Source organism: Suricata suricatta, chromosome 8 (genome assembly GCF_006229205.1).
Source record: "Suricata suricatta isolate VVHF042 chromosome 8, meerkat_22Aug2017_6uvM2_HiC, whole genome shotgun sequence".
NCBI classification, from domain to species: domain Eukaryota; kingdom Metazoa; phylum Chordata; class Mammalia; order Carnivora; family Herpestidae; genus Suricata; species Suricata suricatta.
Window position 1 is genome coordinate 85,704,743 of NC_043707.1, and position 27,462 is coordinate 85,732,204.

The window sequence follows — 27,462 nt, forward strand, 5'->3', positions numbered from 1 at the left end:
ACACACCTGTTACCCCACAAAGAATTATGTACTGCATCTTTAGCTGTTGGCTGCAAGGACCCCACTTTAACCCGGGTGTTAGAGGATCCTGAGGAAGCCTGGGAAGGTGAGTAGTCTGAGTAAGTGCCTGAGGAAACACTGTTATTCAGACAGTGAGTTTTGTCAACTTCAGACTCATCAGTTGATTCTGAAATGTAAAGGGGAAAATGTTATAATGCTGTGAACATTGAAAATAATAAACACAGAAATGCAGGTATGAAAAACAGCATAACAATGTTAGGAATATATATTTGTAAAATATTTATATACACTATGGTGTATCATCATTTACAACTGGTGATTCATCATGCACATGCATTTGTGGCATATTTTCCACATCAGGTTCACAATGTTACCTTTTTTGTCCTTCCCTAGCAGAACAAGTTTGGGTGGGTACAGAGGGGTCTCAGCTAATGAAGGGTGAAGTTCCCCAATCCTCATTTCATTAGCTGGATGAACAAAAGAATCCTGAGAGATATAATAATATAGGACAAGGAAAGTAAACATTTAAACAATGGTTAACCAAGTTGGCAATATCTTTATTTGGCTCAGATTTAAAGATGGGGCTTTAGAATTTAAGTCACTATGGAGCACTGGGAGAAGTGCATATGTTTCTCTGAACTAAGTACTAAAATATTTTGCTTTTCTAATTTAAATGAGTCCATTTATTCATCAGATATTTTTTTTCAATGCCTGTTTATATGCCTGGCACTGTGCAAAGAACTGTGGACTTTCCAAAGAAAGATAAAATGTCACCCATTCCCCTGGAGATTTACGGTCTAGTTGGGGAGATAAGTTATATCTCATTATAACACAGGGCTGAATTATGACAAGCTGTATGTGAGTATATGATATATACATAAACATATATACGCATACATCTAGGCATATAAACGGGATATACACATGTATAGAGGGAAGTCTACCACTGGCCAACTAAATTTTTTCATCCTTTGTCATTCTCATGCACAAGTACTATTTCCCAAGTGATCTTATCCTCAATTTCTTTAGTTCTATTGTGACTTTTTTCTAACGTTTCCTAGTTTTCTCATGTTTAGTCTAGCTTGCTGAATCTTCATTCTAAATTCATTCCTTGAGTGTAATGACCAACATCGGTACAAGAATAAAACTTTATAAAGACAAATAAACATGTTAGAAAAAACTATGTATTTAAACTTCTATAATTAAAATTATTATTTCCAGTTAACCAGAGAGTGAGAGAGCACTGGGGAAAGTAAAATGCCAGTCTTATTTTCTTCTACATATACAAATGTCTTGTTGATGCCCAGGGGGAGGTAGTGATATAAATTTATGCATGGCAGTTATCTTTATGTCTTTCTTTTCTTAAATTTCAATTTGAAAGATAATATTCAGTATTTTTCAGTTTTCTCATTCATTAGTACTTGTTAGTTTAAAATATTAATGTAACATTTGGAAATATTTTGTTAAATCAAAGAAAGAATATACTTGAATACAAAACTATAGCAAATGAAATGTGTTCTATCTTATAACCAATTGGTAATAGATGAAACTCTTACTATACATTTTAATGCCCCATATAGTGACAGGCTCAAGTATTTGGGTATTGCAAAGAAATATCCATTTCTTTAACTTGAGGCTTAAGTTCTATTTTATAGGTTATTTTGGTTAGATTTGTATAATAATATTTGCCTGTGAAAAACCTGGGTGTATCTGATATGTGTTAATTATTTAAAAATATTTCTAGGTGAATTATTTCATTTTCTACAAGTGGGTTTTGAGACTCAACGAAGTCCATGCTTAAGAAGATAATTAGATTAAGATCTACCACAGAGGCAGGATTCTGGGGTTCCAGTCCTGTGATCTTCCCTTATACTGTGCTGCCTCCTAGTGTGCTCGGCTGTGAGCACATCTGAAACTTAAAATGAAGTTCCAGATTTGAAGAGGGATAGGAAAGATTAGTAGGACTGATGGAAATTCTGGAGATGAAGAGGGAAATGTGTTCTCATGGATTTTGAAAACTATTTCAAAGGCTTAGCAAAGAAACTTTTGATAAAATTTTAATGTGACAAAATAGAGAGTAAAGCCTTTACACATCTTTGTAGAAATTTATAACTAAAGCAGACCTGAATTTGAGAAATTGTACCATGGAAAGGCATAAGGTATGTTAAGGTTTGTCAAAAATATTTCAATTACAAAGTGGCATATTTCTATTCTATTCCTGCTTTATCTTTTATTAATCGGGTTATTTTGGGCAAGTCAGTGTACCTCTCTGAACCTTACTCACTTCATCAGTAAAGTGAAGGTAATAGATGAAGGTATTAATGTTATTTTCTGTCCAGTACTAACACTCTATGAATCTAAATATAACTTATTAATTGAAATAATATTTTAAAAAGTAAATATTCTTATGATAGAGAACTGTAGGAATTTTGTTTTAGTCAACAAAACAAACCAAAAAGCTATACAAACATAGAAATGTGAATATAATTAAGGGATTTATTACCTTTTCCCCCTTATGCCTTACACAGTTAGTATGCAAGTTATGTTGCATGTATAGGTCAAATTTTCAAAATTTTATCCTAATATTGTGGCTGGAGCTTGGCATGGTAGCTATGCTATTCTTGAGTCTCTGCTCAAGAATTTCTAATTTGAATCAAAAAGAGCCATAATGACTAGGGAGTATGGTATCAGCTAATTATGAACCTGCATCCTTTCTCCAGAGTTCTGTTAAACCCTCTACCTAGGAGGACTAACACTACGAAAGCAATAACGATGGATTTGCACTGATCTAGTTAGACTCAATTATCTTTATGAGCAAAATGATAATAATCATGACGATGATGATTATGATGAAGATGACGATGCCATCAGTTATGGAGAATTTATTACATGTCTGCTACTGTGCTACTATGCTAAACACTTCATCTGTACTATCCATTAATTATTTAATAGATAACTTTGTTTTTTACTGTTATTTATTATTTTTAAGTTCTTTATTATTGTCATCTTTGTTTTGCAGTTATGAGATGAAGGCTCAGAGAGGTAAAGTCATAATTCCAAGACAATCTCAGTGAGTGGTAGAGCCAAGATTGAACTCAGATCTGTCTTAATTACTGTAAGGTCTTCCATATGATATTATGTACTGTGTCCCTAAAGAAAAGCTCACCTGCCAAATGGACTTCACGGAAAAGACAAGTTAACTTCCAACAAGGGAAATTGATAATCAACTTTGTCTCTATTAATTCTTGTATAAAAAGGTGGGAGGAATCAGGTTCATGTTGGAAAAGTGGGGGAAGCTTTTTCTATGGTGAAGGGAGTGGAAGTTATTGGTCAGGAATCAAATATAATGAGGAACCCATTTTAAGCACACTGAAGCACACTTGCTTCTGGTGAGGAGACAGAAGTGGGAGAGAAAGAAAATGTAGAATCTCTTTGTTCTTTAATATTATTGATCTTGTGCCATTCCAACTAAATCTCCACTGCTATGGTTGTAGTGAAAGGAAGCTGAAGACAGAAGTGAGAGGGTGGAAAAAAGTTTGTGTCTGAGCTTTCAGGAGTCTAGATCTAGTATTAATAAAAGCATTTAAGGGCATTTTCAATGGAAATTGACTATTGTTTATTGCCAGGAGAATGATGTGTTTTCTCTACATAAGGAAATTGAGTGGGGTCTCCTAACAAAGGAAAAAGTCCAGAACATTTATCAATTGGTGGACATAGTAAACAGGTATCCAGTGAGAAGTTTTCTGTAATGCATATAGCGGTCTACAAAAGGATTAAAGGAGGATGGGCAGGATTAGCACATGATTCTCTTGTGGAAGGGAAGGGAATTATCACTTGCTGTAGCTTTCCTCTGTGCCAAGAACTGTGCTTGCAGCTGTAGAAAGATACTTGTTTTCATCTGATTTCATCTCCACAAAAACTCTAAGCATTATTGGTATCTGTATTTTTAAAGATAAAGAAAGCAAAGCTTAGAAAGTTTTCAATGACTTGTCAAGGTCACAAAATTGACAACAAAGTAGATTCAAGATTTGAATTAATGTCTCCTAGGCTTGAAACCACTTCCTCTTGTTCCCAAAATGGGCTCCAAGGGACCTGTGATACTGTTGTTAATTCACAGGGATACATATTTTAAGTATTTGAATAAACAAAGCAATACTTGACATCAGCCAGATACTGTGTGAACTAGTTTCAACATTAGATTGCACTTTCTTTTGATGACAATCTTTGTGAAGCTGGCTTTTTGGTGGTTGCTGTGATTAAAAATAAAGCACCATTCAAAAATCAATATGAAACAGAATTATAGTGTCTGATGTGATTCCATGGTTTGAGAAGATAAGTGGTGTCCAACAGGTGTACACATTTCAGCAAGTATTTTTGTTATTTCAGCATGAAACAAAACCATTATTTTCCCTTTTAATGATGTGTATTATTTTTCAAATGACCACTAGGCAGGGCAGACATATTTAATAAGTTGTTCAAAACTAACTACTTAGTAAATGGAACTGTTGGGTACATATTTTGGACCTTGTAACAAAATTACTAAGACACTAATGGCGTTTGTATTCTAAGAGCTTTGGAACCCCTAGCCTTTACTTATTTTATGCCATAGCTTTATTTACCAGACTGTTCTTCTTTCCTTCCCTCCTCCCTCCCCGCTTTCCTCACTTGCCTAATATTTCATCATGAGAGTTTGCCTCTACTCCTAATATTATATTAATGTATTAGTATAGTAAATTGTTATTGTTAAAATACATTTTACTCAACACATAGGTGATAAAGTATAATTAAGTGTGGCAGTCAACACAAGTCATTTATGAATGTGACAAAGACTCAGAGAAATTGTTCTTGCCCTCAATTAGCTTCTACTGGATGTAGAGACAGACATGTTACCAGATAAGAACCACTCATGTACTCAACAGGTATTTATTGTGCCTGACTTTGTATGAGGCACTGTGCTAGACACCAGAAAGGCAATGGAGACAAGATAAACCTGGTCTCTGACCTCATGAAACTCACAGTCTGTAGTTAATAAACAAAATAATTAGAAATGTTTTCATTTTATGTAACACAAATAAGCAGGATGATGTGATAGAGCAAATCAGAGGTTCTACTGATCATGGTGATCAGGGAAGGCCTTCCTGTTGAGGTGATCTTTAAACTGAAGGCTGGAAAAATATGGAAGCACTAGCCATATAAAGACCTGGGTGCTACAGACTGAATGTTTGTGTCTCCTCAAAATTCATAAGTTGAAACCTATATGATGATATTTGGAGGTGGGATCCTTGGAAGGTGATTAGGTCATGATGGTAGAATCCTCATGAAGGAAATGAGTGCCATTGTAAAGAGATCCCAGAAAGCTCTTTCTACCATGTGAGGACACAGAGAAGACAGCCATCTATGAACCAGAAAGTAGGTTTATAATGTAAACCTTATAAAAGGAATTTGGAAGTAGAAGACAGCCTTCACACTTCGCCATCTTCATTGGTTCATATGATTCTCCCAGCTTTATTCTCCATCTAGCATAACATATATTAAAAATCTTGGTATAAGGTTGGCAAATAAAGTCATCAATAAATGTTGATTGACTTTCCTTTTTCTTTTTTCTCTATTGCATTTGAAATCTATTTACCTTGTTTTTTTCTTACTGGTTTCTCCTTCTGGTTCTGCCTACCTCTATTCTTTTTTGCCTTCATTTTCCATGTTTAACCACATGGATAAATGTGTCATGCAGTGTGTGATATTCTCTTCTACATTCTTGAGAGTATGAACTCAAAATAGCAAACAAGTGCAAGACATACAAAAGTATTATATACTTAATATAATCTACACTGATCAGCTAGATACTTGGTTATCTGTACTTATTATAGCTGAAAGTTGAAAATATGGAGTGTGGCCCCTTAATCTGGGTGAGTAATTTGAGAAGGGAGAATGATAAAGCAACACTTCTCTTTGCTCTAGGATGGCTATAAGTTGGGGAAAGAAGATCTAGATCTAAATTTTAGAAAAAGTATGGCACTTACTAGTGAGAATTCTATTCAACATAAAGAACCAGGAGAAGAAGAAAACTTAAGAAAGTGTGGGGTGAATCATTAAAATAATTATAAAGATTAAGATTGATCTTCAATTAGATAGACAATCAGAAGCCACTATAGTGTTTTTAAGGAGAGCGAGTTAAATTTGTTTCAAAAAGATCATTAACAAAGTAATGAGGGGGTTGGGAACAATGTAAATCAAGAAGTTGATAATTTTTATAGTAATGCAGGACAGAGTTGAGAGCCTGAGGAGGTCAAGGAGATATACTTAGATGAAAATATATAAACTTAGGTGATTGTTTGGAAGGGGCAGTGAATGGAGAGAAAGAAGGAAAAAGAAATCAGGATATCTCCCAAATTTCTAGCTTCAGTGAATTAGTAAGATAATGGTACAAGTTGAGATCAAGATTGGGCATATATGAGCAAAGGCAAATCTGGAAACAATCTTCCCCAAAATTTGGATTTTTCAAATTTGAAGTGCTTGTGGGATAATTTTAAGATTTATTTTCTCTACTAGGGTTATTAATAAACTCATGACCAAAGCCTTCTATTCCTTGACTCACCTAATCCCAACCCCGAATTAAGAAACTGTAGAATCTTCTTATTTTGTAGCAAAATTACTCCGTTTATGGGTTATCATGACCTCACAGTTAGTAGGATGTTAACTGTGATTACATGAGATTCACATACGAAGTGTATGTGTCTTTAGTGTGTACCTGCTAAACACAGGCTTTCTTCCTTTTTGTATTATTGCAACATCTTAGAGATAAAACTCTATTTCTCTGCTATAGCATAGCTATAGTATTTTAGAAGCGGAAAAGTACGATAATACTGAATTTATAAGTAAAAGAAAAAAACCAACAAAAATAAGTATTTACTTAAATTTTCCTCCCTAGATATCCATTGTATTCTGCTCTTCTGGGGCGGGCTCCTCCTCCACTGGAAGATGTTCACACCATGCTTATTTTCGCTCAAGCCTTCCCCTTTGTCTCGAATGACTTTCTCTTTCCACTTTAAATGAATCACACAAATATCAATATGCAGTTCAACTTTAAACTGTTTCACATCTTTTTAATTGATTGGCCATGATTGCTTCTCTCTCCAATTTATTAAAGTATATTTGCCATCACACAACAAATCATGCTACTGTATTTTATATATGTTCTCTAATCACCTCATCTGTGGTAATTTTACCTGCCTAGGCTCTAAATTATTTGAGGACTGTGTGCACATTTTATATTTCTTTTCTCTCTCTCACAGTGCTAAGCACAGTGCTAAATATACAGTTGGTGTTTAATCAATGCAACAAATTGATGCTGTGAAATGCAGATTTGTAAAAGAGTTTCATGAACCTAGATTTTTGAGAAGTGGGTATAGTAACTTCTAGATGTACTCATACCAGTTACGTTTCTAATGGAGGTAAAAAGGTGATAACCAAATTAGCTGAAGAGTTGATGAGATAGTACAGAGGTGGCATAAATGTAGTTGAATTCTTTTCAGACCACACACATTAATAAGGATGAATATCTAGTTTATTCTAAAATATAGGAATTAAGCTTCACATAACTAGATTCATAAAAGCTAAATTTCAGAGTTATCTCCTCTTTGTCATTGTTTATTGTAGTGTTTCCTATAACCATTTTAACTTAAATCCCCAAACAAACAAACAAAAAATTGGTTCTAATCTGATCTAGAATTTTACTGAGATTTGCAGAGTAAAATAAAAAAAAGAAAGAAAAAAAGAAAGAAAAACTTCATTTAGTCTTTTCTAATGACTTATACAATAAAAATTTGGATAGCCAAAAGAGTATCATGAAAATGATATAATGCACTTACTGGCCAGGCCTTGCTAGGTGAGCAAGTGTTCCTTCTGTGTGTATTGGAACTTTTGGAGTTGTATTAATAATTTTAGGCCATGAGGGTGTCATTTACCTGTAATTCAGTAAATGCAACTCTCATGGTTTGAAAAAGTAGAGAGACTCATTTATATTTTAGGGGAAAAATGCACTTATCAGAGAGACTCTAATCAGTTAAAAAAAACCATATAATTTAGTAATTCCAAAAAATCCAAACCACACTGGCAATTACCAATAACCTTGAAATACCTCCACTGTAATCTCCTTTGGGGCTACAGGCCACTTGTGTTCATACTTTTCTTTCACAGTTTGCTCCGTGTTAGCAGTTGGGTTTGAATTCTCAACACGCACTCCATGGCTTGGCTTACCCACCAGATTTTGAACAGATTTTACCATATTCTTTAAATCCTCTGGGTAAGGAGTTGGATATCGTTTTAGGTTTATTTCAACCTAGAAGTTTATAAAAAGAAATTTCACATAAAAATACCTTCAGCAAACATGTTCACAAAACTACTCCATTTTATGTGCCGTAGTGAAACCAAATGCAATATAGTGAGTGTTGAGCTGGCTGAGAAACTGGACTGTTGCCGTAGGGTGATGTTCTTCCCGTATTCTGCCCACATGGGGCTTCTTCCTGCCCCACCCACCTTCTAGATTAAAAACAATTTGGGGTTATATCCTGTCTTTAGACCTATCCTGAAGATCATCGAAATAGGAGTAGGTCAAACACAGAAGTGACTGGCAATCTGAAGATTTCAAGCAAATTACTATCAGTTGCTTTTATACATTAGAGGCTGTTCCTTACCTTTCTTAGTTATTTATAAGTAATTATTTTCATGCTAAAAATATCTTCGGAATATTAATCTAGATGATAGGAAGAGACCCCAAAAGGTTTACAAGGAGACTTTATCATGTCTTTAAAAAATGGGGAATTGACAGTTCTCCTACTGTATGCATCAGCTCTATGTTAAATAGCATGTTATATCAAAAGTTAGGGTAGCTAATTCTTGTTAATACCTAAAATAATGCTTCAGGATGGCTTTTATATTTAGTTTTTACACTAATAAAGTAACATTGTAGGTACTGCCTTAAAATACTTAAAATCTTAAAATATTCTTTTGTAAGTAATGTCTTAGAATAAAAAAATAAAAATTGAGGAGATTTTCTAAGATATTCTAAGTAAATACATAAATGTTGGCTTACATTTACCCAGATATCTATTCCCCTTTCTTGAATTCGTTTTGGTGTATCAATCTGACTTTAAGGAACATATATATAAATGATTATCCTCCACATTTAATTTAGAGGGAGAAAATACAAGACACTTATAGAATATCCCATTATCAAAGTATTTAAAACATTAAATCCAATTTATTCATGCTGATTAAAAGGGAGTGGGAAGAAAAATAAGAAGCAGCTTTATTTGGCTTGGCTTATTCCAACAGTCATGACTTTTTGCATCTGAGTAGAACCAACTTTACAAAATGGAATGGTTTATGTGATTGTAGTGAGTATGTGTCTGTGGAAAGTGCGTGTGGGGGTAGGTTGGGAAGAGGGTAGAAGGGGAAAGCAAAGTTGAAGAAGGAAAGAGCGGGAATGAGAGAAGAAAGGAGAAAGTGGCGTGGGTGAAGTATACCCAATCCCACCTGCCCACACTGCTAGAATTCATGAGATGTAAGAAATTATGATGGTGGTATAGATCTGAGGATTGTAAATATGAATTCAAACACTTTTGCTCATCTGCAGTTTTAGCAAATCCACCAACTTTTTCATTTTCATCTTCCTCGTGGCTCAGTTTCCATATCAAATGCTGTGATTGGACTCCACTAGATGATTTCTAACATTCCTTTTAAGACTAAAAATACAAAATTATTTTTCCAATACATTTTTGAAAGGCTGACAAAAAAACAGAGAATTTTGCTAATATAAAGATTGCCTAAATGTAATTTAGTCTTCCACTCCCAAACAAATAATATATAGAAATAAAACTACAAAAATATAACCCGAGAAAGAGTTAGACTTTTCAGAAAAAAATGTGCAAGTTGTTAGAATGTAATATAAATATAGCTCAGGGTACTTAATTTATAATGCATTGTTAAATAAACATAAAAAGAATGATATCCATGCCAGACAAAGTCCATTGGGATGCATGCATTCTTGGATCTGCTGTTTAAGTTGGTATTAGAAATGTTTATCACAAATTAAATCTAAATTTTAAATTATATTAAACTCATTTAATAGTACTTGATATCAAAGGGCTAAAAGTCAAAAAACTACATTTAAAAATATAGATTGTAGAGTGGTAGAGCTATGATGCCAATTATGAATATCTTTTAATTTTTAATAACCAATGGTATATGAATGAAAAATAATTTTCAGGTAGAGAATTAAAATCCTATGTACCTTAAAAAAATCCTCAATGCTAAAATTACACTGCTAAATTGAGTCAAAAAGAAAGAAATGTGAAATGTTCTTCTTTAATTGAATTAGATTTCTCATTAAATAATGTAATCTAGTTTTGTAGATGCTATGTCTCATCTGACACAATTAGATGCCTATTTACTAGTGACCATGGTGCCAATATTTTCTGGTTATTTTATAAGCCAATTAATGTGATATTTTGGTCACATCACCATAATATGTTTGAGTACTTTATAAAATATTTAAATTTAGAAACAGAAACAGATTAGTCATGAGTTTAATGAAGCTTAAGCTTTAGAGCCTGTCACTTGCATAGCTTCTTTCTAAAGCCTTGTAAGGGGCCCTACTTATGTATTTACATGGTTATTTTATACCCCTTTCCTTAAAGAGACCCCTCTCCAAACTGTGGGAGCTTCAGGTCTCATAAAACTTGGCTTTGTTTAACCAAGCCAATAAGCTCCTTGCTTCCCATTTACCAGTCTACCGAAAGAACTTGTTGGACCTGGAGTCAGAAGATCTAAATTTAAGCCACAGAGTTACCTCAAACAAGCTATCAGCCACTAATTGTTCTGTTCAGTTTCCACTCATGTAAAATGTGAATGGTGATATCTTTGGTGAATTGATGGCTAAAATGAGATAATAACTGTGGCAGTATTTTGAAAATGTGTAAATTCTATTCAGAGATTAGATACTATTTTCTAAAATCAGATTCTACTTAGGTATTTTTTTAATGTGAATTCTTTTAGCAGTTTAGGTTCTACTATGTATATATATATATATATGTAAACACCATACTACTGATAACTATCTGGACTTTTCAGATTGTATGCAGCAGCAACCATTATTTATTCAGTATTTGCCATGTGCCAGGCACAAGCAATATGTTTATAGGGATATTTAATTTATTTTCATCTATATGACAAATAATACTTTTTAATTATTTGTCATTTAGATTTAAATATAAATAAACACTAAGCAATTATAATTAACAATAATTAAATAATTATAATTAAACATAGTTGAAATTTTATAACCCAGTGCAGCATCTGTTCCCATTTTACCAAGAGAGAACAGAACTTATTCAGTGTAAGTTCCTTGTCCAAAGTCATACAGCTATAGCAATGCCCAAGTTCAAACTCAGGTCTTTTACACCAAAGCCTTTGCTACAGAAGTGTTACTTGGCTCAGGGCTAAGAAGTGAGCACCTATTTGTACAATCTTGTGCAAAAACGGCATTTATAAACTTTTATTGAGTTATTTTATTTTATTTTATTGAGTTAAATAAGAGAATTTCAATTTTTAAAAACATAAAGCTAACAATTTTTTATAATCCCTTTTTACATTTAAATAAAACTATGATATTTTATAATTGTTAGGTTTGTAAGCTCTGTAAAAGCATATTTAATACCCTTTTACAGATTGTTTTGCCTTCCTACTTTACTTTCTTTTTTTTATACCTTCCTACTTTTTAACTCATGTGTGTAGTATTTTGGAAATGAATAAACATGATAATTAACACAAATTTATTAATAGTTCAGAAATGCCCCAATACAAAAGCAGTTTCTTTATATTTCTAAATATATGGGCGAGATATATTCCCTTTTTCTAATATGGGATGGAAAAATATGTAAATTCATTTACGATACAAATAGGTGAAAAAAATTGTCACTTATTTTCTTACCAAAATGTTGTGTATATCACTCACCATAAAGTATTTGTTCATTTTACATATACATTGTATTAAAATGCAAGATTTTTACTACAATATGATTTCACTTTAATTTCAGAAAAATAGAAATGTTTCACAACATTCTATAGATCTCAGATCTAAAAAAAAGTGCAGTAAATGCAAATAGCAGCTGCAAGATGTTGTAGACTCCCAAAAGTTTAGCAATGGAAGAAAGAATATAAATAGGTAAGCATTTAGAGATGATATCTTGAATTCACAAAGAAAACTGTGGTTTTCTTATGTAACTATTAAATTCTAATTTGGTTTGACTGTAAATTCCAGTAAGAGAATTAATAGTCAATGCTTTAATTATTGATTGTTAAGTATCTCATATTCGGATTTAATCAGAACATTTTACACAGAAAGGAAATCTATAGCAGTTTTAATTAGGATTCTCAGCTGGTCTTATATTGTGGATAGAATATAAGACGCGGAATAAGAATCTAGTCCATTACATGTGGATGATAATGCTTACCAAAAATGTAGTGTTATTTCACATCCCATTAGGACATTTTTAAAATTAAACTTTTAAACACTAATCCCACTGAGATAAGGACGCCCTATTTGCCACAACTCCAAAACCAATCTTCTCTTACAGGAATTCTCATCATCTGTGCCTTCAAATTAGAGGGAAATTGATGCTTTTCAACAGATGTCCATCTTTGTGCTCAAAGTCCACTCTCAGCAAATCTCAATTCAAATCTCATGCTATTTTAAGAATCAAGTTTTAGTTATTTAATCTCCCTCAGAATAGATATTATGCAAAAACACATGTATGTATGGGGACAATTTAGATGTTATCAATAGTGTCATCAACATTCTGCCCGACTATTGGTATTCCCACACTTTAAATTAAAAAAAAATCTTTAAAAAATGAAAACATAAATAAAAATGAAGCAGCCAACTCAAAAATCATGCCATATACCCCCCACCATTAGACACCTCATTATTGATGTTCCCTCCCCTGACTTGGTTCTCTCCACCCCATTGCCAATGTCAATGAACAAAAACTTAAATTGGGATCAAACACTGGCAACTGGATGGTTTCTATAGGATCAACATTCCTTACCCCAAATCATGCAGAACATACCCCATAAACCACTGTTCCAAGGTTGCCTCTATATGGGGGATTCTCCTACCCCAAGCACCTAGGCCTACCTGTCTGCCACTTAGAGAGGGAAGAGTGGTGGATTGTGCTGCAACTGGCAATGGAGTACACATGCTCCTTTCTTGCTGGAGGCCACTTATACAACCCCATGCCAGCTGTGGGTCATTCTGGGGGACGGGCATATCTTGGATCTGCTGATCACACCTGGCCCATGGTGTGCAGCAATCGCCAGACAGTCTGGCAGGTTGGAGAGTAATCCCACGCTGGCCCCTTTCCCAGGGGGCTTGGCAGGAGTGATCCTGTGGGAGAAGGAATCTCCATTTTCTGGGAGAAAGAGGAGCACTGTAGCAATACTTTCACTTTATCATTTTTCTACTCCTGATTTTTTTTTCACTCTGGGTAATGCATTTAAAACAACCACAGAAAATTAGTTCAAACTCTCTGTAATAAAACAGTACCAATATCATATGAAGCTAAAGGGTCACCATTTCTTCACACAATGCAGTCATACTACTCTATACGCTCTATAAGTAGGGCATTATACTCTAGTACATTTGGAAGTTGATAGCATAGGTCAGTGGTTCCTTTTTAAATTTTACATAAATGAAAGGTAAAACGGTGCTAAATTTAATGTATATGTAATGAACCAAAAACGTGATTTAGTATAAGATTTCTGTATATTCCATTCATCATATTTTCATGATGATTTATTTAGAAGTTTGTTTGTGTTCTAATTTGTCCAATAGCCAATGGCATTGGAAATATTCAAATTAGTCAAAACAAGTGCTTGAGATTTTTCAAAAACATATTGTTTCAACAAAATATAGATAAATCAAATGTAAATAAGCATAAAGAAATTCAATCTAAAGTATAATGAGCCTACTCTGATTATAAACAAACCTGATCACATAACACACAAACAGGGCTTCTAAATAACTGTTTGCATTTACCATATTTTATGTTTTCATTGACACATATACCAGAGTATATTAAACATACTATTTCTTGTTGGATACTTTGAATATAGATTTTTAGGAAAAAGTATGTAGTTTTTGACATTCAGTGAAGTAAAAGAAAGAATCAGAGGTCCAGTACAGAATGCATCATCCATTGGTTCTAGATTTAACATATGAAATCTTGAAAGAAGAACTGAGATGTTGTAAGTGTCTTTGTTTATTTTTCGTTTGGCCTTGGTTTTTTTTCTAGGACTTCACAAGTTAAAAAAATGTTTCTTTGGTTGTTAGATAGCATTAGCCAAGCATCAAGAAACATTTTTGTTTTCAAACCCAAATCTTCAACAAAACTATCATTTTGATTTGGGAATCCACTTTGGGTTGTCTACAATGATGTAGAGGTAGGCTTTGTCAATTACCTTACTGTCTAAATCTAGTAAGGTTCCAGGATGTGTTGGTTAAAGAAAAGTTTAGAAAACGTGGGAATGAGGGAAAAGAAAAAAGAACACATTACACAATCTATATCTATTAATAGGATGCACATCACAATTACTTAGGGAATTAGTCACTTTGAGTGAGAGCTGTTAGTATCCATGATGGAAAAAGGACACAAATAATACTATAAAAAATTGATGAGAGATTCAAGATGTTGCTATGATGATAATATGAAGATCTTATATTGAGAAGATCTGTCATTCTGATATTTTAAAATTTAAATAATAAAAATACAGATCGTAAAATTACACCATTAGTTGACTTAAATTAGTTTCAATAAATAATTTTAAAAATATATGTTTAAGGTGAAAAATTGAATATCCCCTGGTATTATGCAATTGTCTCCTTTGAAACTTGTTTTCAGACTTAAGAAAACTCAGAAAATCTTCTCAGATACCCCTTCTCAGATCTTCTCAGACAATCTTTTCAGAGATTTTAATGCCAATATAACATATTAGTCTATTAGCTTTTCCTTAAATATGTACTCTGGTCTCATATGGTCTGCCTGATGCTTTGTTTGGTGATTAAAAGAAAACTGTTTCAGTGTTCCAAAAATGTAATAAGATGCTTAGGTAAAGTCTATCAGCCAGATTGTTTGTTTGTTTTGGCTTTCTATCACCTTGAATCTCTTTCATGTTGTTACTCTGTAAGATGGGTATTAAATTTGCTCAGTTAGAATTGGGACATTAGTCTCATTCTGAAGCACACCGATGCTTCTCAAATTACCATTTTGTTATAATGAAAGAGACCACCAGGAGACTTGAGGATATACCTGACCTTCAAGCTGAGGTCACTCAATTTGTCCCAAAGTCGATTGTATTAATAACAATAGACAAATAAAGATAATGAGAAGAAAGAAGAAACAAAATTAAAGGTTTCACCTTAACTTTCCCAGCATTTTCGTCATCTTCCTTTTTTTCTTCAAATTCAAAGGCAACAGTCATGCGTTGTTGTCTCTGCTCTTCCCACAGTGTTGGGTTAAAGCTGTCACTGTCTGACTGGAAATCTACAGTTAGATTCCAAAATATTATTGCTTTTTTTTTACATGAAGTGTTATTAATAGAGCTTAGTACACTATGCAAAAAAATGGCAATAGGTACTATAAACAAATACAAAAGTAAAAAAAAAAGGGAAAAATAAAGAGAACGAAGAAGGAAATAGAGAAGAAAGGAAAGAAAAAGAGAGGAAAGTTCCTTTGATATTTGTTACATGGTCTTTTACATCTAAATTCAAAGTCAGCTTTCCTACGTACATATTAATTATATTATTGGGATTGGGAAGTTTTCTAATGGGGAGAACAGGATCTCAATGATGGTGATGATGATGACGATGATGATGGTGATAAGAATAATAAAGAGAGCTGGACTATACATTAAAAACATTTTTTTAAATCTTCATACCAGCACACTATGCATAGTACTAATATATCCTCAATTTCTTAATGAGAAAGCTATAGTTTTCTCTGGGCCAGGATTCCATACCATGTTTGTGTGATTACAGAGCCCATACCCATGTTTGTAGCCACTAAACTCTATCAGGAGTTTATAAAAGGTACTAGGTAACATTGGTTTTTCAGGAAAGTGTGTAAGATTGAAAGTTTATTTTTTTTGCTGTGTGCATGTGGTTGGGAGGAAATGTAGGGGAGCTTATTTTTAGGGTTATGAACATATGGAAATACAGTCTTTATTATGTTCTCAACTAGTGTAAATATATCCCACATTAATAAGGAAAATAAGTGGCTTATAAATATTTAATTTACATAAAAATATAGGCTAGCAGTAATATCTTCCTTGCCAACATTAACTGTGAATATCACATGAAAATGCAGTACAAGTACTTAGTTCACACTAAATTCTTTCCCAAAGGACAACAATTATCATATATGTACTTGTTTGTTGCAGGGGATTCAGAAAATTCATTTATTATACTTCTGCCTGAAAAGCCAAGAGTGACTTGCTTAAAGTTCAAAAATTTTTTTCTATTACCAATTCTTCTTTTCTCAAAAGAAAGCAAAACCAAACCAAACCTGACTAATTCCTTAACACCATATGTTGCTAATTAGATCTACCCCACTCCCTACAATAAATTAGGGATTTAATCTGTGCAACCATATTTCAGAAATGATCAGCAAATATGAGACTCTTTTCAGTTTTCCCTTCATTTTTAAATGAGATACTTTGATAGTCTAGGAATATTAATATGAAAATATAAGTAAAGCTGAATGAATGAAACTTATTTTTATTTTTTTCTTATAGCATATATAAACATAGTGACTTTTCTTGTATAAAACTCAAAGATCAATTTTATTGAAGTCTTAAAAAATATAAAAGCAATATTTCCTTTTCCTGCTTTTGCAAGTCAAAATTTAAATTAAAATATTCTAAAGAATCCCAAAATGATTCACTTATATTGTGAGTCAAACACTAAAGACATTTATTATAATTATTCCCCAAAATAGATACACAAACAGTTTCTTTTAAAAGTTGCTCTCATTCAAGTGGATTGGGTGGATTTAATCCGTGGATGGAATAAAGTGGGTTTACTCTTCTAAGAATTAGTATTACTGTAAGACTGTAGAAGATATGTATGTCAGCCTGTCCTGGCGTGGGCTAAGGAGACTATGTGGAGATCCAAATGGTAAAGAAAAAAATCTCTATGGAATCTGTCATCATCAAGGATAGAAGATTCAGTTTTAAAAAAGGTTTGGATTTTTCAACAAGTATTTCTATCATAGCTACTGATATAATTTAGAGAAAGTCAACTTGAAAGAGAAAGAATCGTCATTATTTTCATCTCTTTATGGTTGACTCTTAACATGAAATAATTTAGGGCCTTGGATCACTAGACTTAAATGTTTAAATTGTATTCATCAAATTAGTGAACACAGGAAATAAAACAGTTCATTGAGCCATCCTTAAAATCTGACCCTTCTTAGCTCATTTCAGTGAGCTGGGTACTACATTTAATTAACTAGTCCTATGTCTTGGAATCCACCAAAGGAAGTTGTTCCTAAAAGTCAACACTTCCATGGAAGATATGAAGAGAAGAGTTACTTTTTGAAATCTTATTTAAAATATTATAGTGTACATTGATTTTGTATCTTGCAACTTTAATGAATTCATTTATCATTTCTCCCAGGTGTTTGGTGAAGTCTTTCAGGTTTTCTATATCATGTCATCTCCAAATAGTGAAGGTTTCACTTCTTCCTTGCTGATTGTAGAAGATAAGATTCATGCTTAGGTTTAATCCCTGGATGACTTACATGTGTCATTGAATTATTTTTATAGCATTGCCCATGTGCTAGTATTCCTGGGCAAATATCAAATAAAATTATTCCCTTTTATCCATAATTGTATAACCATAGGAGAAGTTTTTTCTGATAATTTACCTTCATCACCACGAGGTTGCTGGGGAAACATGTAGTTAGTCAATACTCTTTGCTTTGTTTCTGGATGGGCTTCAGTTTGTAAAGGGATAAGGGCTTTTGACTAGAAGCAAAGAACATATAAAATAGATTAATAAGATAGCAAATATGAAGACTATTCCTTTTATATAAAGACAACGGTCAATAGTTTGGCTTCACTGAACTAAAAGAACAATTAAAGGAAAGGCAAGGAAAAAAGTAATAAAATAAAAAAGAATTACATAAAATAAGACTGTTGCTGAGAAATATTCTCAAATTCTAAGGTCTTTATACTGAGAGTTTCTTTCTCTCTAGGATACTCTTTAACAAAACCTATTCATCTTCACTGTGTGATGTCAGTTTTAGTCTATAAGAGACCAAGATGTATTAAATTATTTCAACTAAGTAAGCTTTTGCTGTGGTTCTATATGCTCATTAATTCTCACAAACTGCAGCCTTAAAAAGACAAATGGAATTTGCTATCAAATTCATGCTACTGAAAGATCATCTATGAATTTAATTAGGTTAAAACATAAGCATTTTTTGAGAGATATTTTTGTAAGATAGAATCCACATAAAAATAAACAACTATTCTTGTTGTACATGATATATCAAAATATTTCTTGTGGATGGTAATATTTCATTCTTTATTATTAATTTGATTTTAGGAATATGCTTTCTGAAGGGTGTTGTAGAACTCTATTATAATACTAAATATATAATCTTATTGGAAATGATGGTATCTAATGTTTAAAAAATCTACTAATTTCATGACATTTATTAATAGGATTGAAACACAAAGGGGATTTGGGAAACCAATGTGTCTCATGAAACTGAGTCAGAAACACTAAATCACTGTTATAAATAAAAGTTAAATGATGCAGTCACTGTTCAGTTCATTCTCCCACAAGAATAATAAATCATGATATTAGCAGATGTTTTTTCACAATGAAAGACTATAGAATAGATTGTTCCATTAGCATAGCTCACATTGAATCCAGAAATTATTTATAATGATATATTAACGCTTTGAAAAATCTATAGTTCATTGATAAGATTTGGATTTGAATCTAATTTCTTTACTCAGCAAATGGAAGCAAGTACTATAATGACTGTAGGGACACAAACATCATTTACATTTTGTAGAGATTTATTTTAATTTTTCACAGAAGTAGCCCAATACCTAAAAATCTGATTAATTCATTTACCAGTATTGCTGCTTTTATGCTCAGGAGATAATGGTAATAAACTAAATTCAAGATGGTTTTCATTTGGCTATTCATATTTGGGAAAAGGTGTTTCAAAATTTTGGGATTATGAGAAAAAAGTAAAAGAAGACTAATAAGCCATGTCAAAATTATCTGTCACTTTTTTTTTTGTCACTGGTGGCAAATCAGAAGTCTTCAACTATTTCCTATTACTTTCCAGTTATTAAAGTTATTTATTAACACTCAGTTACTGATTTGATTATAGTCTATTTTTGTACATATAAAAATATCAAGCCAATTTCACAGAAAATACTGATAGTAGTTGCAAAATATATGTGGAAATTCCCCTGTATAGAAGTTTAGAATTAAGTTGACTATAATTAAAATTCTTAAAAAAAGGAATACATAGGATAATAATTCCCTCTGTGGGGATTGTGGTAATGATTTCTTATTCCTTACCTTCAGAGATATAATTAAAGAGCATCCCCTAATGACACATAGGTACTGCTTAGAAGTAAGAAGCTATAAAAATGATCATTTTGTGTATTCAATCTCTGAGAATGAAGTCGATGCTAAATCAAAGTATTTAAAGAGGGTGGAGATTATAGTACTGTATTATCTATAGCAATAAAATACACATTTGAACAGCCATCTTTACAAAAATCTCTCTTCCAGAAGAAAAAGGAACCTATATTCTGTAGTATCTGCCAAAGGTAGCTATTGGGAATAAGTTAGTAGTTTCAAGTTTAAATTATAGTTCATCTTCGTAAAATAAATCAGGTAATAATAGTTTTTACCTGATTGTCAGAAAGCCACAAAGCTGCAAGTTCTTTAAGTTTGGTAAATGAGAATGGTAAATTCTTCAACCTGTGAAAACAAGAAAATTCTAATAGCGTGAGTGAAGATGGATATAGTTCATTTTTATGAAGAATTATTTAAAATACTGTAACTTATTGACTTCATTCTCCTCTCCCATTCTTTCTCTTTAGTAGTCTGAGCAACCTTTAAAAAGTGAAAATCTATTTTCAATCCTCCAAATGTTTCCTATCACATCTAGGGTAAAATCCAAAATTGCTACCATGCCTTGTTGGATCTTACAAGATGTGGCCTTCAAGCCCCTCCAGAAACTTCTGCTACTCTTTTCCTAGCTTAGTCCCACTAGCACCACTGACTGGCCTTTTATCAGCTCACTATGGGGATTAGCCAAACTCTTCTCTCTGTCTGGAATATTCTTTCTCCTTCACTTCACTAAATCCCACATGTCCTTTAGCGCTGAACTTAAATGCCATTTTCTCAAAGAAGCTTTTCCTGCCTCCTCATTTAAATAACATTCCCCACTGTAGTCTCTAAGTACCTTATATTTTCTTTGATGGAACACATCATAGTTTGTAATATATATTTATTTTTGTGATTACATTTTTGCTGGCTGAAATCCCCACAGAACTGTAGGCTCCACAATGGGAAGGGGTCATATTTGTCATACTGTTAAAGGAATTTACAGCTCCTAATGTTATGATGACATTAGGAGTGTGTCCTTTTGATTTTTCACCCTTTGTATTTTGTGAAGTAAATATTCCAAGAGGGAATCTTTAAAAATGCATTTTGAAGTATGTGAAGTTTGGCATCAGCTCGGTATTCAATTGAAATTATCTATTTAGTTTTGGCTCCAGGCTTTGGAGGATCAAATTGCCAAATGCCTACTTCAACAAACTATTTGATATCCCTAAAATTGTGCACGATGACTAGATTGAGCTTGCATAGGCATATATGTGATTGCCATCATAGTTACTCAGCGAAGTGGCAATATAAACAAAGCCTGCCACTGGATTTATTGTTAATTTCTGCATGTTCACTTTTGAATAGAGATATGCATTTTACCTAGAACTTGGAATGAAAATTATCTTAAGTCTGTAATATACTGGAATTCTTTCAGCCAATCCATGAATAGATATATTTTGATAATGGAAATGGAAAATATTACAATAATTAACAAGTATTGTGGAAGTAGTTCATATTATGTGATAGGAGTGAAGCCATTTCAAGTAATTTAATAAATATGAAAGGATATTGACAGTCAATACAAATATCAACAGTTTGCATTAGCCAGATAACTTTAGGAAGACTATAATAGCCTCTCTGAGCTCACAAATATTTATAAAACATAAATAAGAATATAAGGAGTAACAGAGACTAACATATCATAATTCTCTTTTTATGAAATTATTTGTTATACTAATATTTATAACATGAAACCAAAGTACATAAGCACTATTTGTAGTTTTTAGTTATTTAATTTCACTGAAGCCAGAAATTATAAAGCAAGGTGTTATGGGAAGAATTTTTCCACATCATATGGAGATAAATTAAAAGTAGACGATCAATCTTGCCACACAGAAATTACACGAGGGGGAAACTTTGGGTGCATATACAAAAACATGCATGAAAAATAATCATCAATCCAGTCATAAATGTGGAGTGTAAAGGGCAGAGACTGCCATTTCTCCTCACTCCTCCAGCAATGTATGTTAAAAATGAGCATCTATTTAGTATCACAGATGTAAAATAAATTGACCATAGGAACAATCTTGCAGTTGACAGTGCATGGGAATAATCCTAAACTATAATACCAAAGCTTTTAAAATGTATTCTATTATAAATGTGAAATTGTGATAGTCATGACATTTGGATGATATTCTGTATTTAATATTTTATCAAAGCATTTCATATTTAATCTTTTACCCAGTTCTTTCTCTGATAGTAAGGTTCAATTTGGCCTCAGCTCCGGTTGAATATTAGTTTTAACTCCAGATTAAGAGTCATTGATTAATTCATTAATTAAAATATATTAATTTGGCTCTATACTATGTTCTAGGCACTGTAGTAGGAGAAAAATTAAGCTTATATAACTGGCCTGATAAAATATTTTAAGTTCCTGGATATTGTGAGATTCTTAATGTCTTATTCATATCTTTTGCCCTAGCATCTAGCAATATGTCTGTCCCATAGTAGTTACTGAATTATCCTCTATTTGTTGAATAAATAACTTTATTAGTAGTCTTTCTACCTTCTTATACTATACACAAAAATAAACTCAAAATGGATCAAAGATTTAAATGTGAGATCTGAAACCATAAAATTTCTAGAAGAAAGCAAGCAGTAATTTCCTTGACATTGGCTATAGAAATATTTTTCTAAATATGTGTCCTGAGGCAAGGGAAACAAAAGCAAAATTAAACTACTGGGACCACACTAAGAAACAAAATAAAACAAAAACAAAAACAAAAAAGACCATTCTATACAGTAAAAGAAACCAGTAACAAACCCAAAAAGCAATGTACTGAATGTGAGAAGATATTTACAAGTGATATATTTGACAAGAGGCTAATATCCATACTATATAAACAAAACTAATACAACTCAACACCAAACAAAAAAATAAGCCAATTAAAAATGGGCAGAGGACCTGAATAGTCTTTTTTTTTTCCCAAAGAAGACATACAAATGGCCAAAATACACATGAAAAGGTGCTCAACATCATTCATCATCAGGGAAATACAAATAGCCAAATCATGGAAAGAGCCTAAATGTCCATCACCTGATGAGTGGATCAAGAAGATGTGGTATATATACACAATGGAGTACTACATGGCAATGAGAATGAATGAAATCTGGCCATTTGTAGCAAAGTGGATGGACCTCAAAGGTGTCATGATAAGTGAAATAAGTCAGGCAGAGAAGGACAGATACCATATGTTTGCACTCATAGGTCTAACAGGAGAACAGGAGAAACCTAATGGAGGACCATGGGGAGGGGAAGGGGGAAAGCGAGTTGGGGAGAGAGAGGGACACAAAACTTGAGAGACTATTGAATACTGAAAATGAACGAGGGTTGAAGGGGGAGGGCGTGGGGTAAGGGAGATGGTGGTGATGGAGGAGGGCACTTATGGGGAAGAGCACAGGGTGTTGTATGGAAACCAATTTGACAATAAACTATTTAAAAAATAATAAAAAAATAGAAAAAAAGAAAAAAAATCACATTTTATACCTGTCAGAATAACTAGAATCAAAGAGACAAGAAATAACAAGTGTTGGTAAGGATGTGGAGGAAAAGGAACATTGCTGCAGTGTTGGTCGGACTGTAAATTGGTGCTGCCACTATGGAAAACAGTATGGAGGTTCCTTAAAAAATTAAAAATGGAAATATTATATGATCAAGTAATTCTACTACTGGGTATCTACTTAAGGTAAAAAACAAATCAAAGCTCTAATTCAAAAAGATATATGCATCCCTACATTTATTGTAGCATTATTTACAATAGCCAAAATATGGAAACAACCCGTGTTTATCCATAGATTGATGGATAAAAATGTGATATATAGATATCTATATCTATAATATTACTCAGCCACACACAAAAAATGAGATCTGGCTATTTGCCAGGTCCAACAAGGATGGACCTAGGGTGTATACTGTTAAGTGAAGTTAAATTAGACAAAAACAAATACCATATGATCTCACTCATATGTGGAATTTAAGAAAGAAAACAAAGAAAACAAGAAACAAACAGAAAAAGACCTTTAAATACAGAGAACAAACTTGTGGTTGCCAGAGGGGAGGTGGGTGAGGGATGGGTGAAGGAGATAAAGGGGATTAAGAGTACACATATAGTGATGAGTCTGAGTCCTGTATGGAATTATTGAGTCATTATATTGTACCCCTGATATTAATGTAACACTATGTGTTAATTATGCCTCAATAAAAACAGTCAAAAATAACTTCATTAGTAGTACTTCTAATTATGGGTCATTTTAAATATTTGATAAGCATATTTTCTATATCATCATGCAGACTATTACTGAATAAAAGTTAAGCAGACCAAGAATTTAAGAGAGACTTCTATAGCTCATTATGAAAACCTCCCTCCAAGTAAAAACAGGAATGGAGCTCAGTTCCATTGGGGTCTGTAATGGAATCTACTGAGAATCCATCTTCTTATTATATCTCCATTACCATATTTCCTAATCGTATTCATAAGAATATAATTAGAAAATTTTGAAAAATGTTTTGCTGAAAGTCATGTAGAACATTCCATGTATTTCTCTCATTTTCCTGTCTGGTAACCCAATCCAAACAGGAGATGAGATTGATTTGATTGGACTTACTCTTGTACCAAGCTACGAAGCTTCCTCGTCATCTTGATTTAAAAAATGAAATCCCAAACCTTTTAATAAAATGCTTTATTCTCTTACATGGGAATATTACTGAATTACTAAGTGAATGTGATTTTTGAAAGTCATATTATTATTATAATTTTCTTAAACAAACCAACAAATGAGAACGCATACACTCATATTAAAACTTACAGATCTGAATATTCTAAATGATTCCACAAAAGTCATCTTTGATGTTTTCATTGTAATCTCTCAGTCTCTCATTCTATCACTTGTCTGACTTAAACTTATTGCATACATTCTATTCTGTAATCATTTTATCTACTTAGCAGTTATCTTTAGTCAGTATTTATTTTTATCCTTTTCTGTCAGAGGACAATTGTGGTGGAAACAAAGATGAATCGCAGTTTTGCTTTTATCTTTTTGCCTATGCACCGCTATAACACCTTTGTCACAAGAAGGAGACCTATCTTTTCTTTTCTTGCCTTGCTCTGAACATGACTAAATAGCCATTAGGTTGTCTTTACCGTAATGTACAAACTTTATGGCTTTTGATATTATCTAATTGGCAATATTCTTCCAGCATTCTGGTGGTGTTGACAATTCCCAGTTAATTTACTGGGATATACACATGAAAATATATACATATGTAGACATACACACATACTTATATACATATGTTAAGTCATAAAATTTGTAGCTTGTTCTCATAATTTTTCCATGTTTTCATAATATTATGCTTTCTGAATACAGGAGGGTTTGGTATATAAATTTGCATGTATAAATTTTATGTTATTTAAAATACAGTATAATAAATATATGATATCAATTTAATCAAATAATAAAATTTCAAATAATAGTATAAAAATAATTTAGCTTATGCTATTTTCTCAATAAACATGGATAGCTATGTTTTAAATAACTCATAAGACACAGAAAATGTCTTTAAAATCATTAACAAGATACAATAATTTGCTTTTAGTAAATAGGTAGTATGGGATTGTGAAATGTTACAGAAATACCTGTTGTCACTCAAATTTAAGACTCTTAGTTTCTGCATCTGTCCAATCTCTTCAGGAAGAAATTCCAGTTTATTAGAACGTAGAGACATAACTGTTACATTCTTACAGCTTCCGATCTATGGGTAACAAAAGAAAATAAAGAAATATACTGTAAACCATTTTATATTAATTTCTAATATTAAAATAATTAATTGTCAGATTTCTTTGTCATTTTAAAGACTCCCTTAAAATGACTATTGTTTTACTTTTTATAATCCCACTCTTTAAAACATATGTATCTATTATATGTATTCTGTTAGGTATTAAGGCAACATACATCATATCCTTCTGCATATTAGGAAGGAAGAATTTTCTTTATAATTTTATTATTAGAATGCTAATTAACTTCATTGTTTTAATAAATCACATTGTTTTTGTCCAGCAAAGTGAGTGCTAACATATCTCTGTTTCTCATAGATCATACGTACCCAAAAGATGTTGACATTGCCTTGACAAAGTCAGTTTTATTTCATGTTGCAAAGGTACTTGTCATTATTATTAATAACGTTTGGCTCTAAAATAATGGCATATTGATTATTGTTCCTTCATTATGGAAATGCTTAGTAGAAAATGTTAAATTGAAAATATACTCCACACTTGTTTCTTGACATTAATAAATAAAAATCCCAATTAGAAATAAAAACCAACAGAACTTCTTGGTGAATTCTTAAATAAAAATATTATTATGCCACATGATACTTTAGAAAAACCAATTATGTTAAAAATGTTTCACTTCAGAAATGTAAATATAAGTATCCCAGAATGCTTTTATCACTATTAAGCGCAAAATATTTAAATTAAATGATCTGAAACTGTATTCCTTAGCATTGACTAACTTACAGTATTTTCTTACTGTTCTTTGCAAGTAGTGTTCAAGTCAAATGCATTTTTGGAGTCAAATGTAAGAACTTACTATGCATTACTTAAAAGAGAATAATTAACAAATACTTATATAGATAACTCCTATATGCATGACAGCTCAACTCATGAATCTACAGTGATACTGCACCAGTTAAGACTTAATCTTTTAATATTCATTTAAAGTTAATTAACAGGAAAAAGTTTATTTCTCACTTCTCTGGGTAATTCTGGAAGGAAATTCTCATCGACTGCTAACGTTCGAAGACTATGAAGGTAGCCAATAGTAGAAGGTAGAGACTCCAATTCATTACAGCTACAGTCAAATTCTTCTAATAAAGATAAACTGAAAAGTTAAATACATTAATTAGACATTTTAAAAGGTAAAATGGCAAAAGAGCTTTTAAAAAGCCACATATCCAAGTTCACTGAACAAAAAAGTTATTCATCTAGTGACTACAATAGTATCATATAAATTGTTTTATCAGTTCAGCCAAGTGGTTCAATCAATACCATTTAATAAGTGGCTCAATTTATGGGGCGCCTGGGTGGCTTAGTCGGTTAAGCATTCTATGCTTGGTTTCAGCTCAGGTCATGATCTCAGTTTCATGAGTTTGAGCCTCCCATTGGGCACTGTGCTAAAAGTGCAGAGCCTACCTGGGATTCTCTCTCTCTCTCTCTCTCCCTCTCTCTCTCAAATAGAGTAATGCTATTTGTCTCTCTCTAAAATAAACTTTAAAAAAAGGAAATGACACAAGGTTTTGTTTGTTTTTATACAACTTAAGTGTCATTTATAGCCTGATGTTCATAATGTATATCCTTGGAGTGGATGCATATAAGTGGCATGGGGTAGGTAGAAGTATTCAGAGAGCAGGTCCACAAAAGGGAGGGTAAGGGGGGCAAAACATTAACAACAAATCACTGATTAAATTTTGGCTTTACTAAGCACTTTAAAGATAAAAATAACTAATCTTTACCTTATAACAGCTCTATAAGATAGCTATTATTTTTAAACCCATTTTACAGATAAGGAAATTGAGGCTAAAAGAGGCTAAGTAACTTTCCCAGGGCCACATAAATTAGGAAAACCAGGACCTTCAATGCACACTGTATGCCTCCACTGTATTTTCTTGCCTCTTAGCCAGT

The 27,462-nt window shown here is 32.6% G+C and overlaps 1 protein-coding gene across 1 annotated transcript in view; it reads right to left on the reverse strand.

Annotated features, from left to right (window-relative positions):
* Positions 1 to 27,462, reverse strand: part of LRRC7 (leucine rich repeat containing 7) — a 542,709-nt gene that overhangs the window by 85,268 nt on the left and 429,979 nt on the right. The window contains exons 12-20 of the mRNA XM_029949178.1: positions 26,533 to 26,662; positions 25,420 to 25,535; positions 20,023 to 20,092; positions 18,003 to 18,102; positions 15,496 to 15,620; positions 13,217 to 13,465; positions 8,159 to 8,359; positions 396 to 507; positions 7 to 187 (exon numbers count right to left, since the gene is read on the reverse strand). Coding sequence (XP_029805038.1) covers positions 7 to 187; positions 396 to 507; positions 8,159 to 8,359; positions 13,217 to 13,465; positions 15,496 to 15,620; positions 18,003 to 18,102; positions 20,023 to 20,092; positions 25,420 to 25,535; positions 26,533 to 26,662 — 1,284 coding nt within the window. The remainder of the gene's footprint in view (positions 1 to 6; positions 188 to 395; positions 508 to 8,158; positions 8,360 to 13,216; positions 13,466 to 15,495; positions 15,621 to 18,002; positions 18,103 to 20,022; positions 20,093 to 25,419; positions 25,536 to 26,532; positions 26,663 to 27,462) is intronic.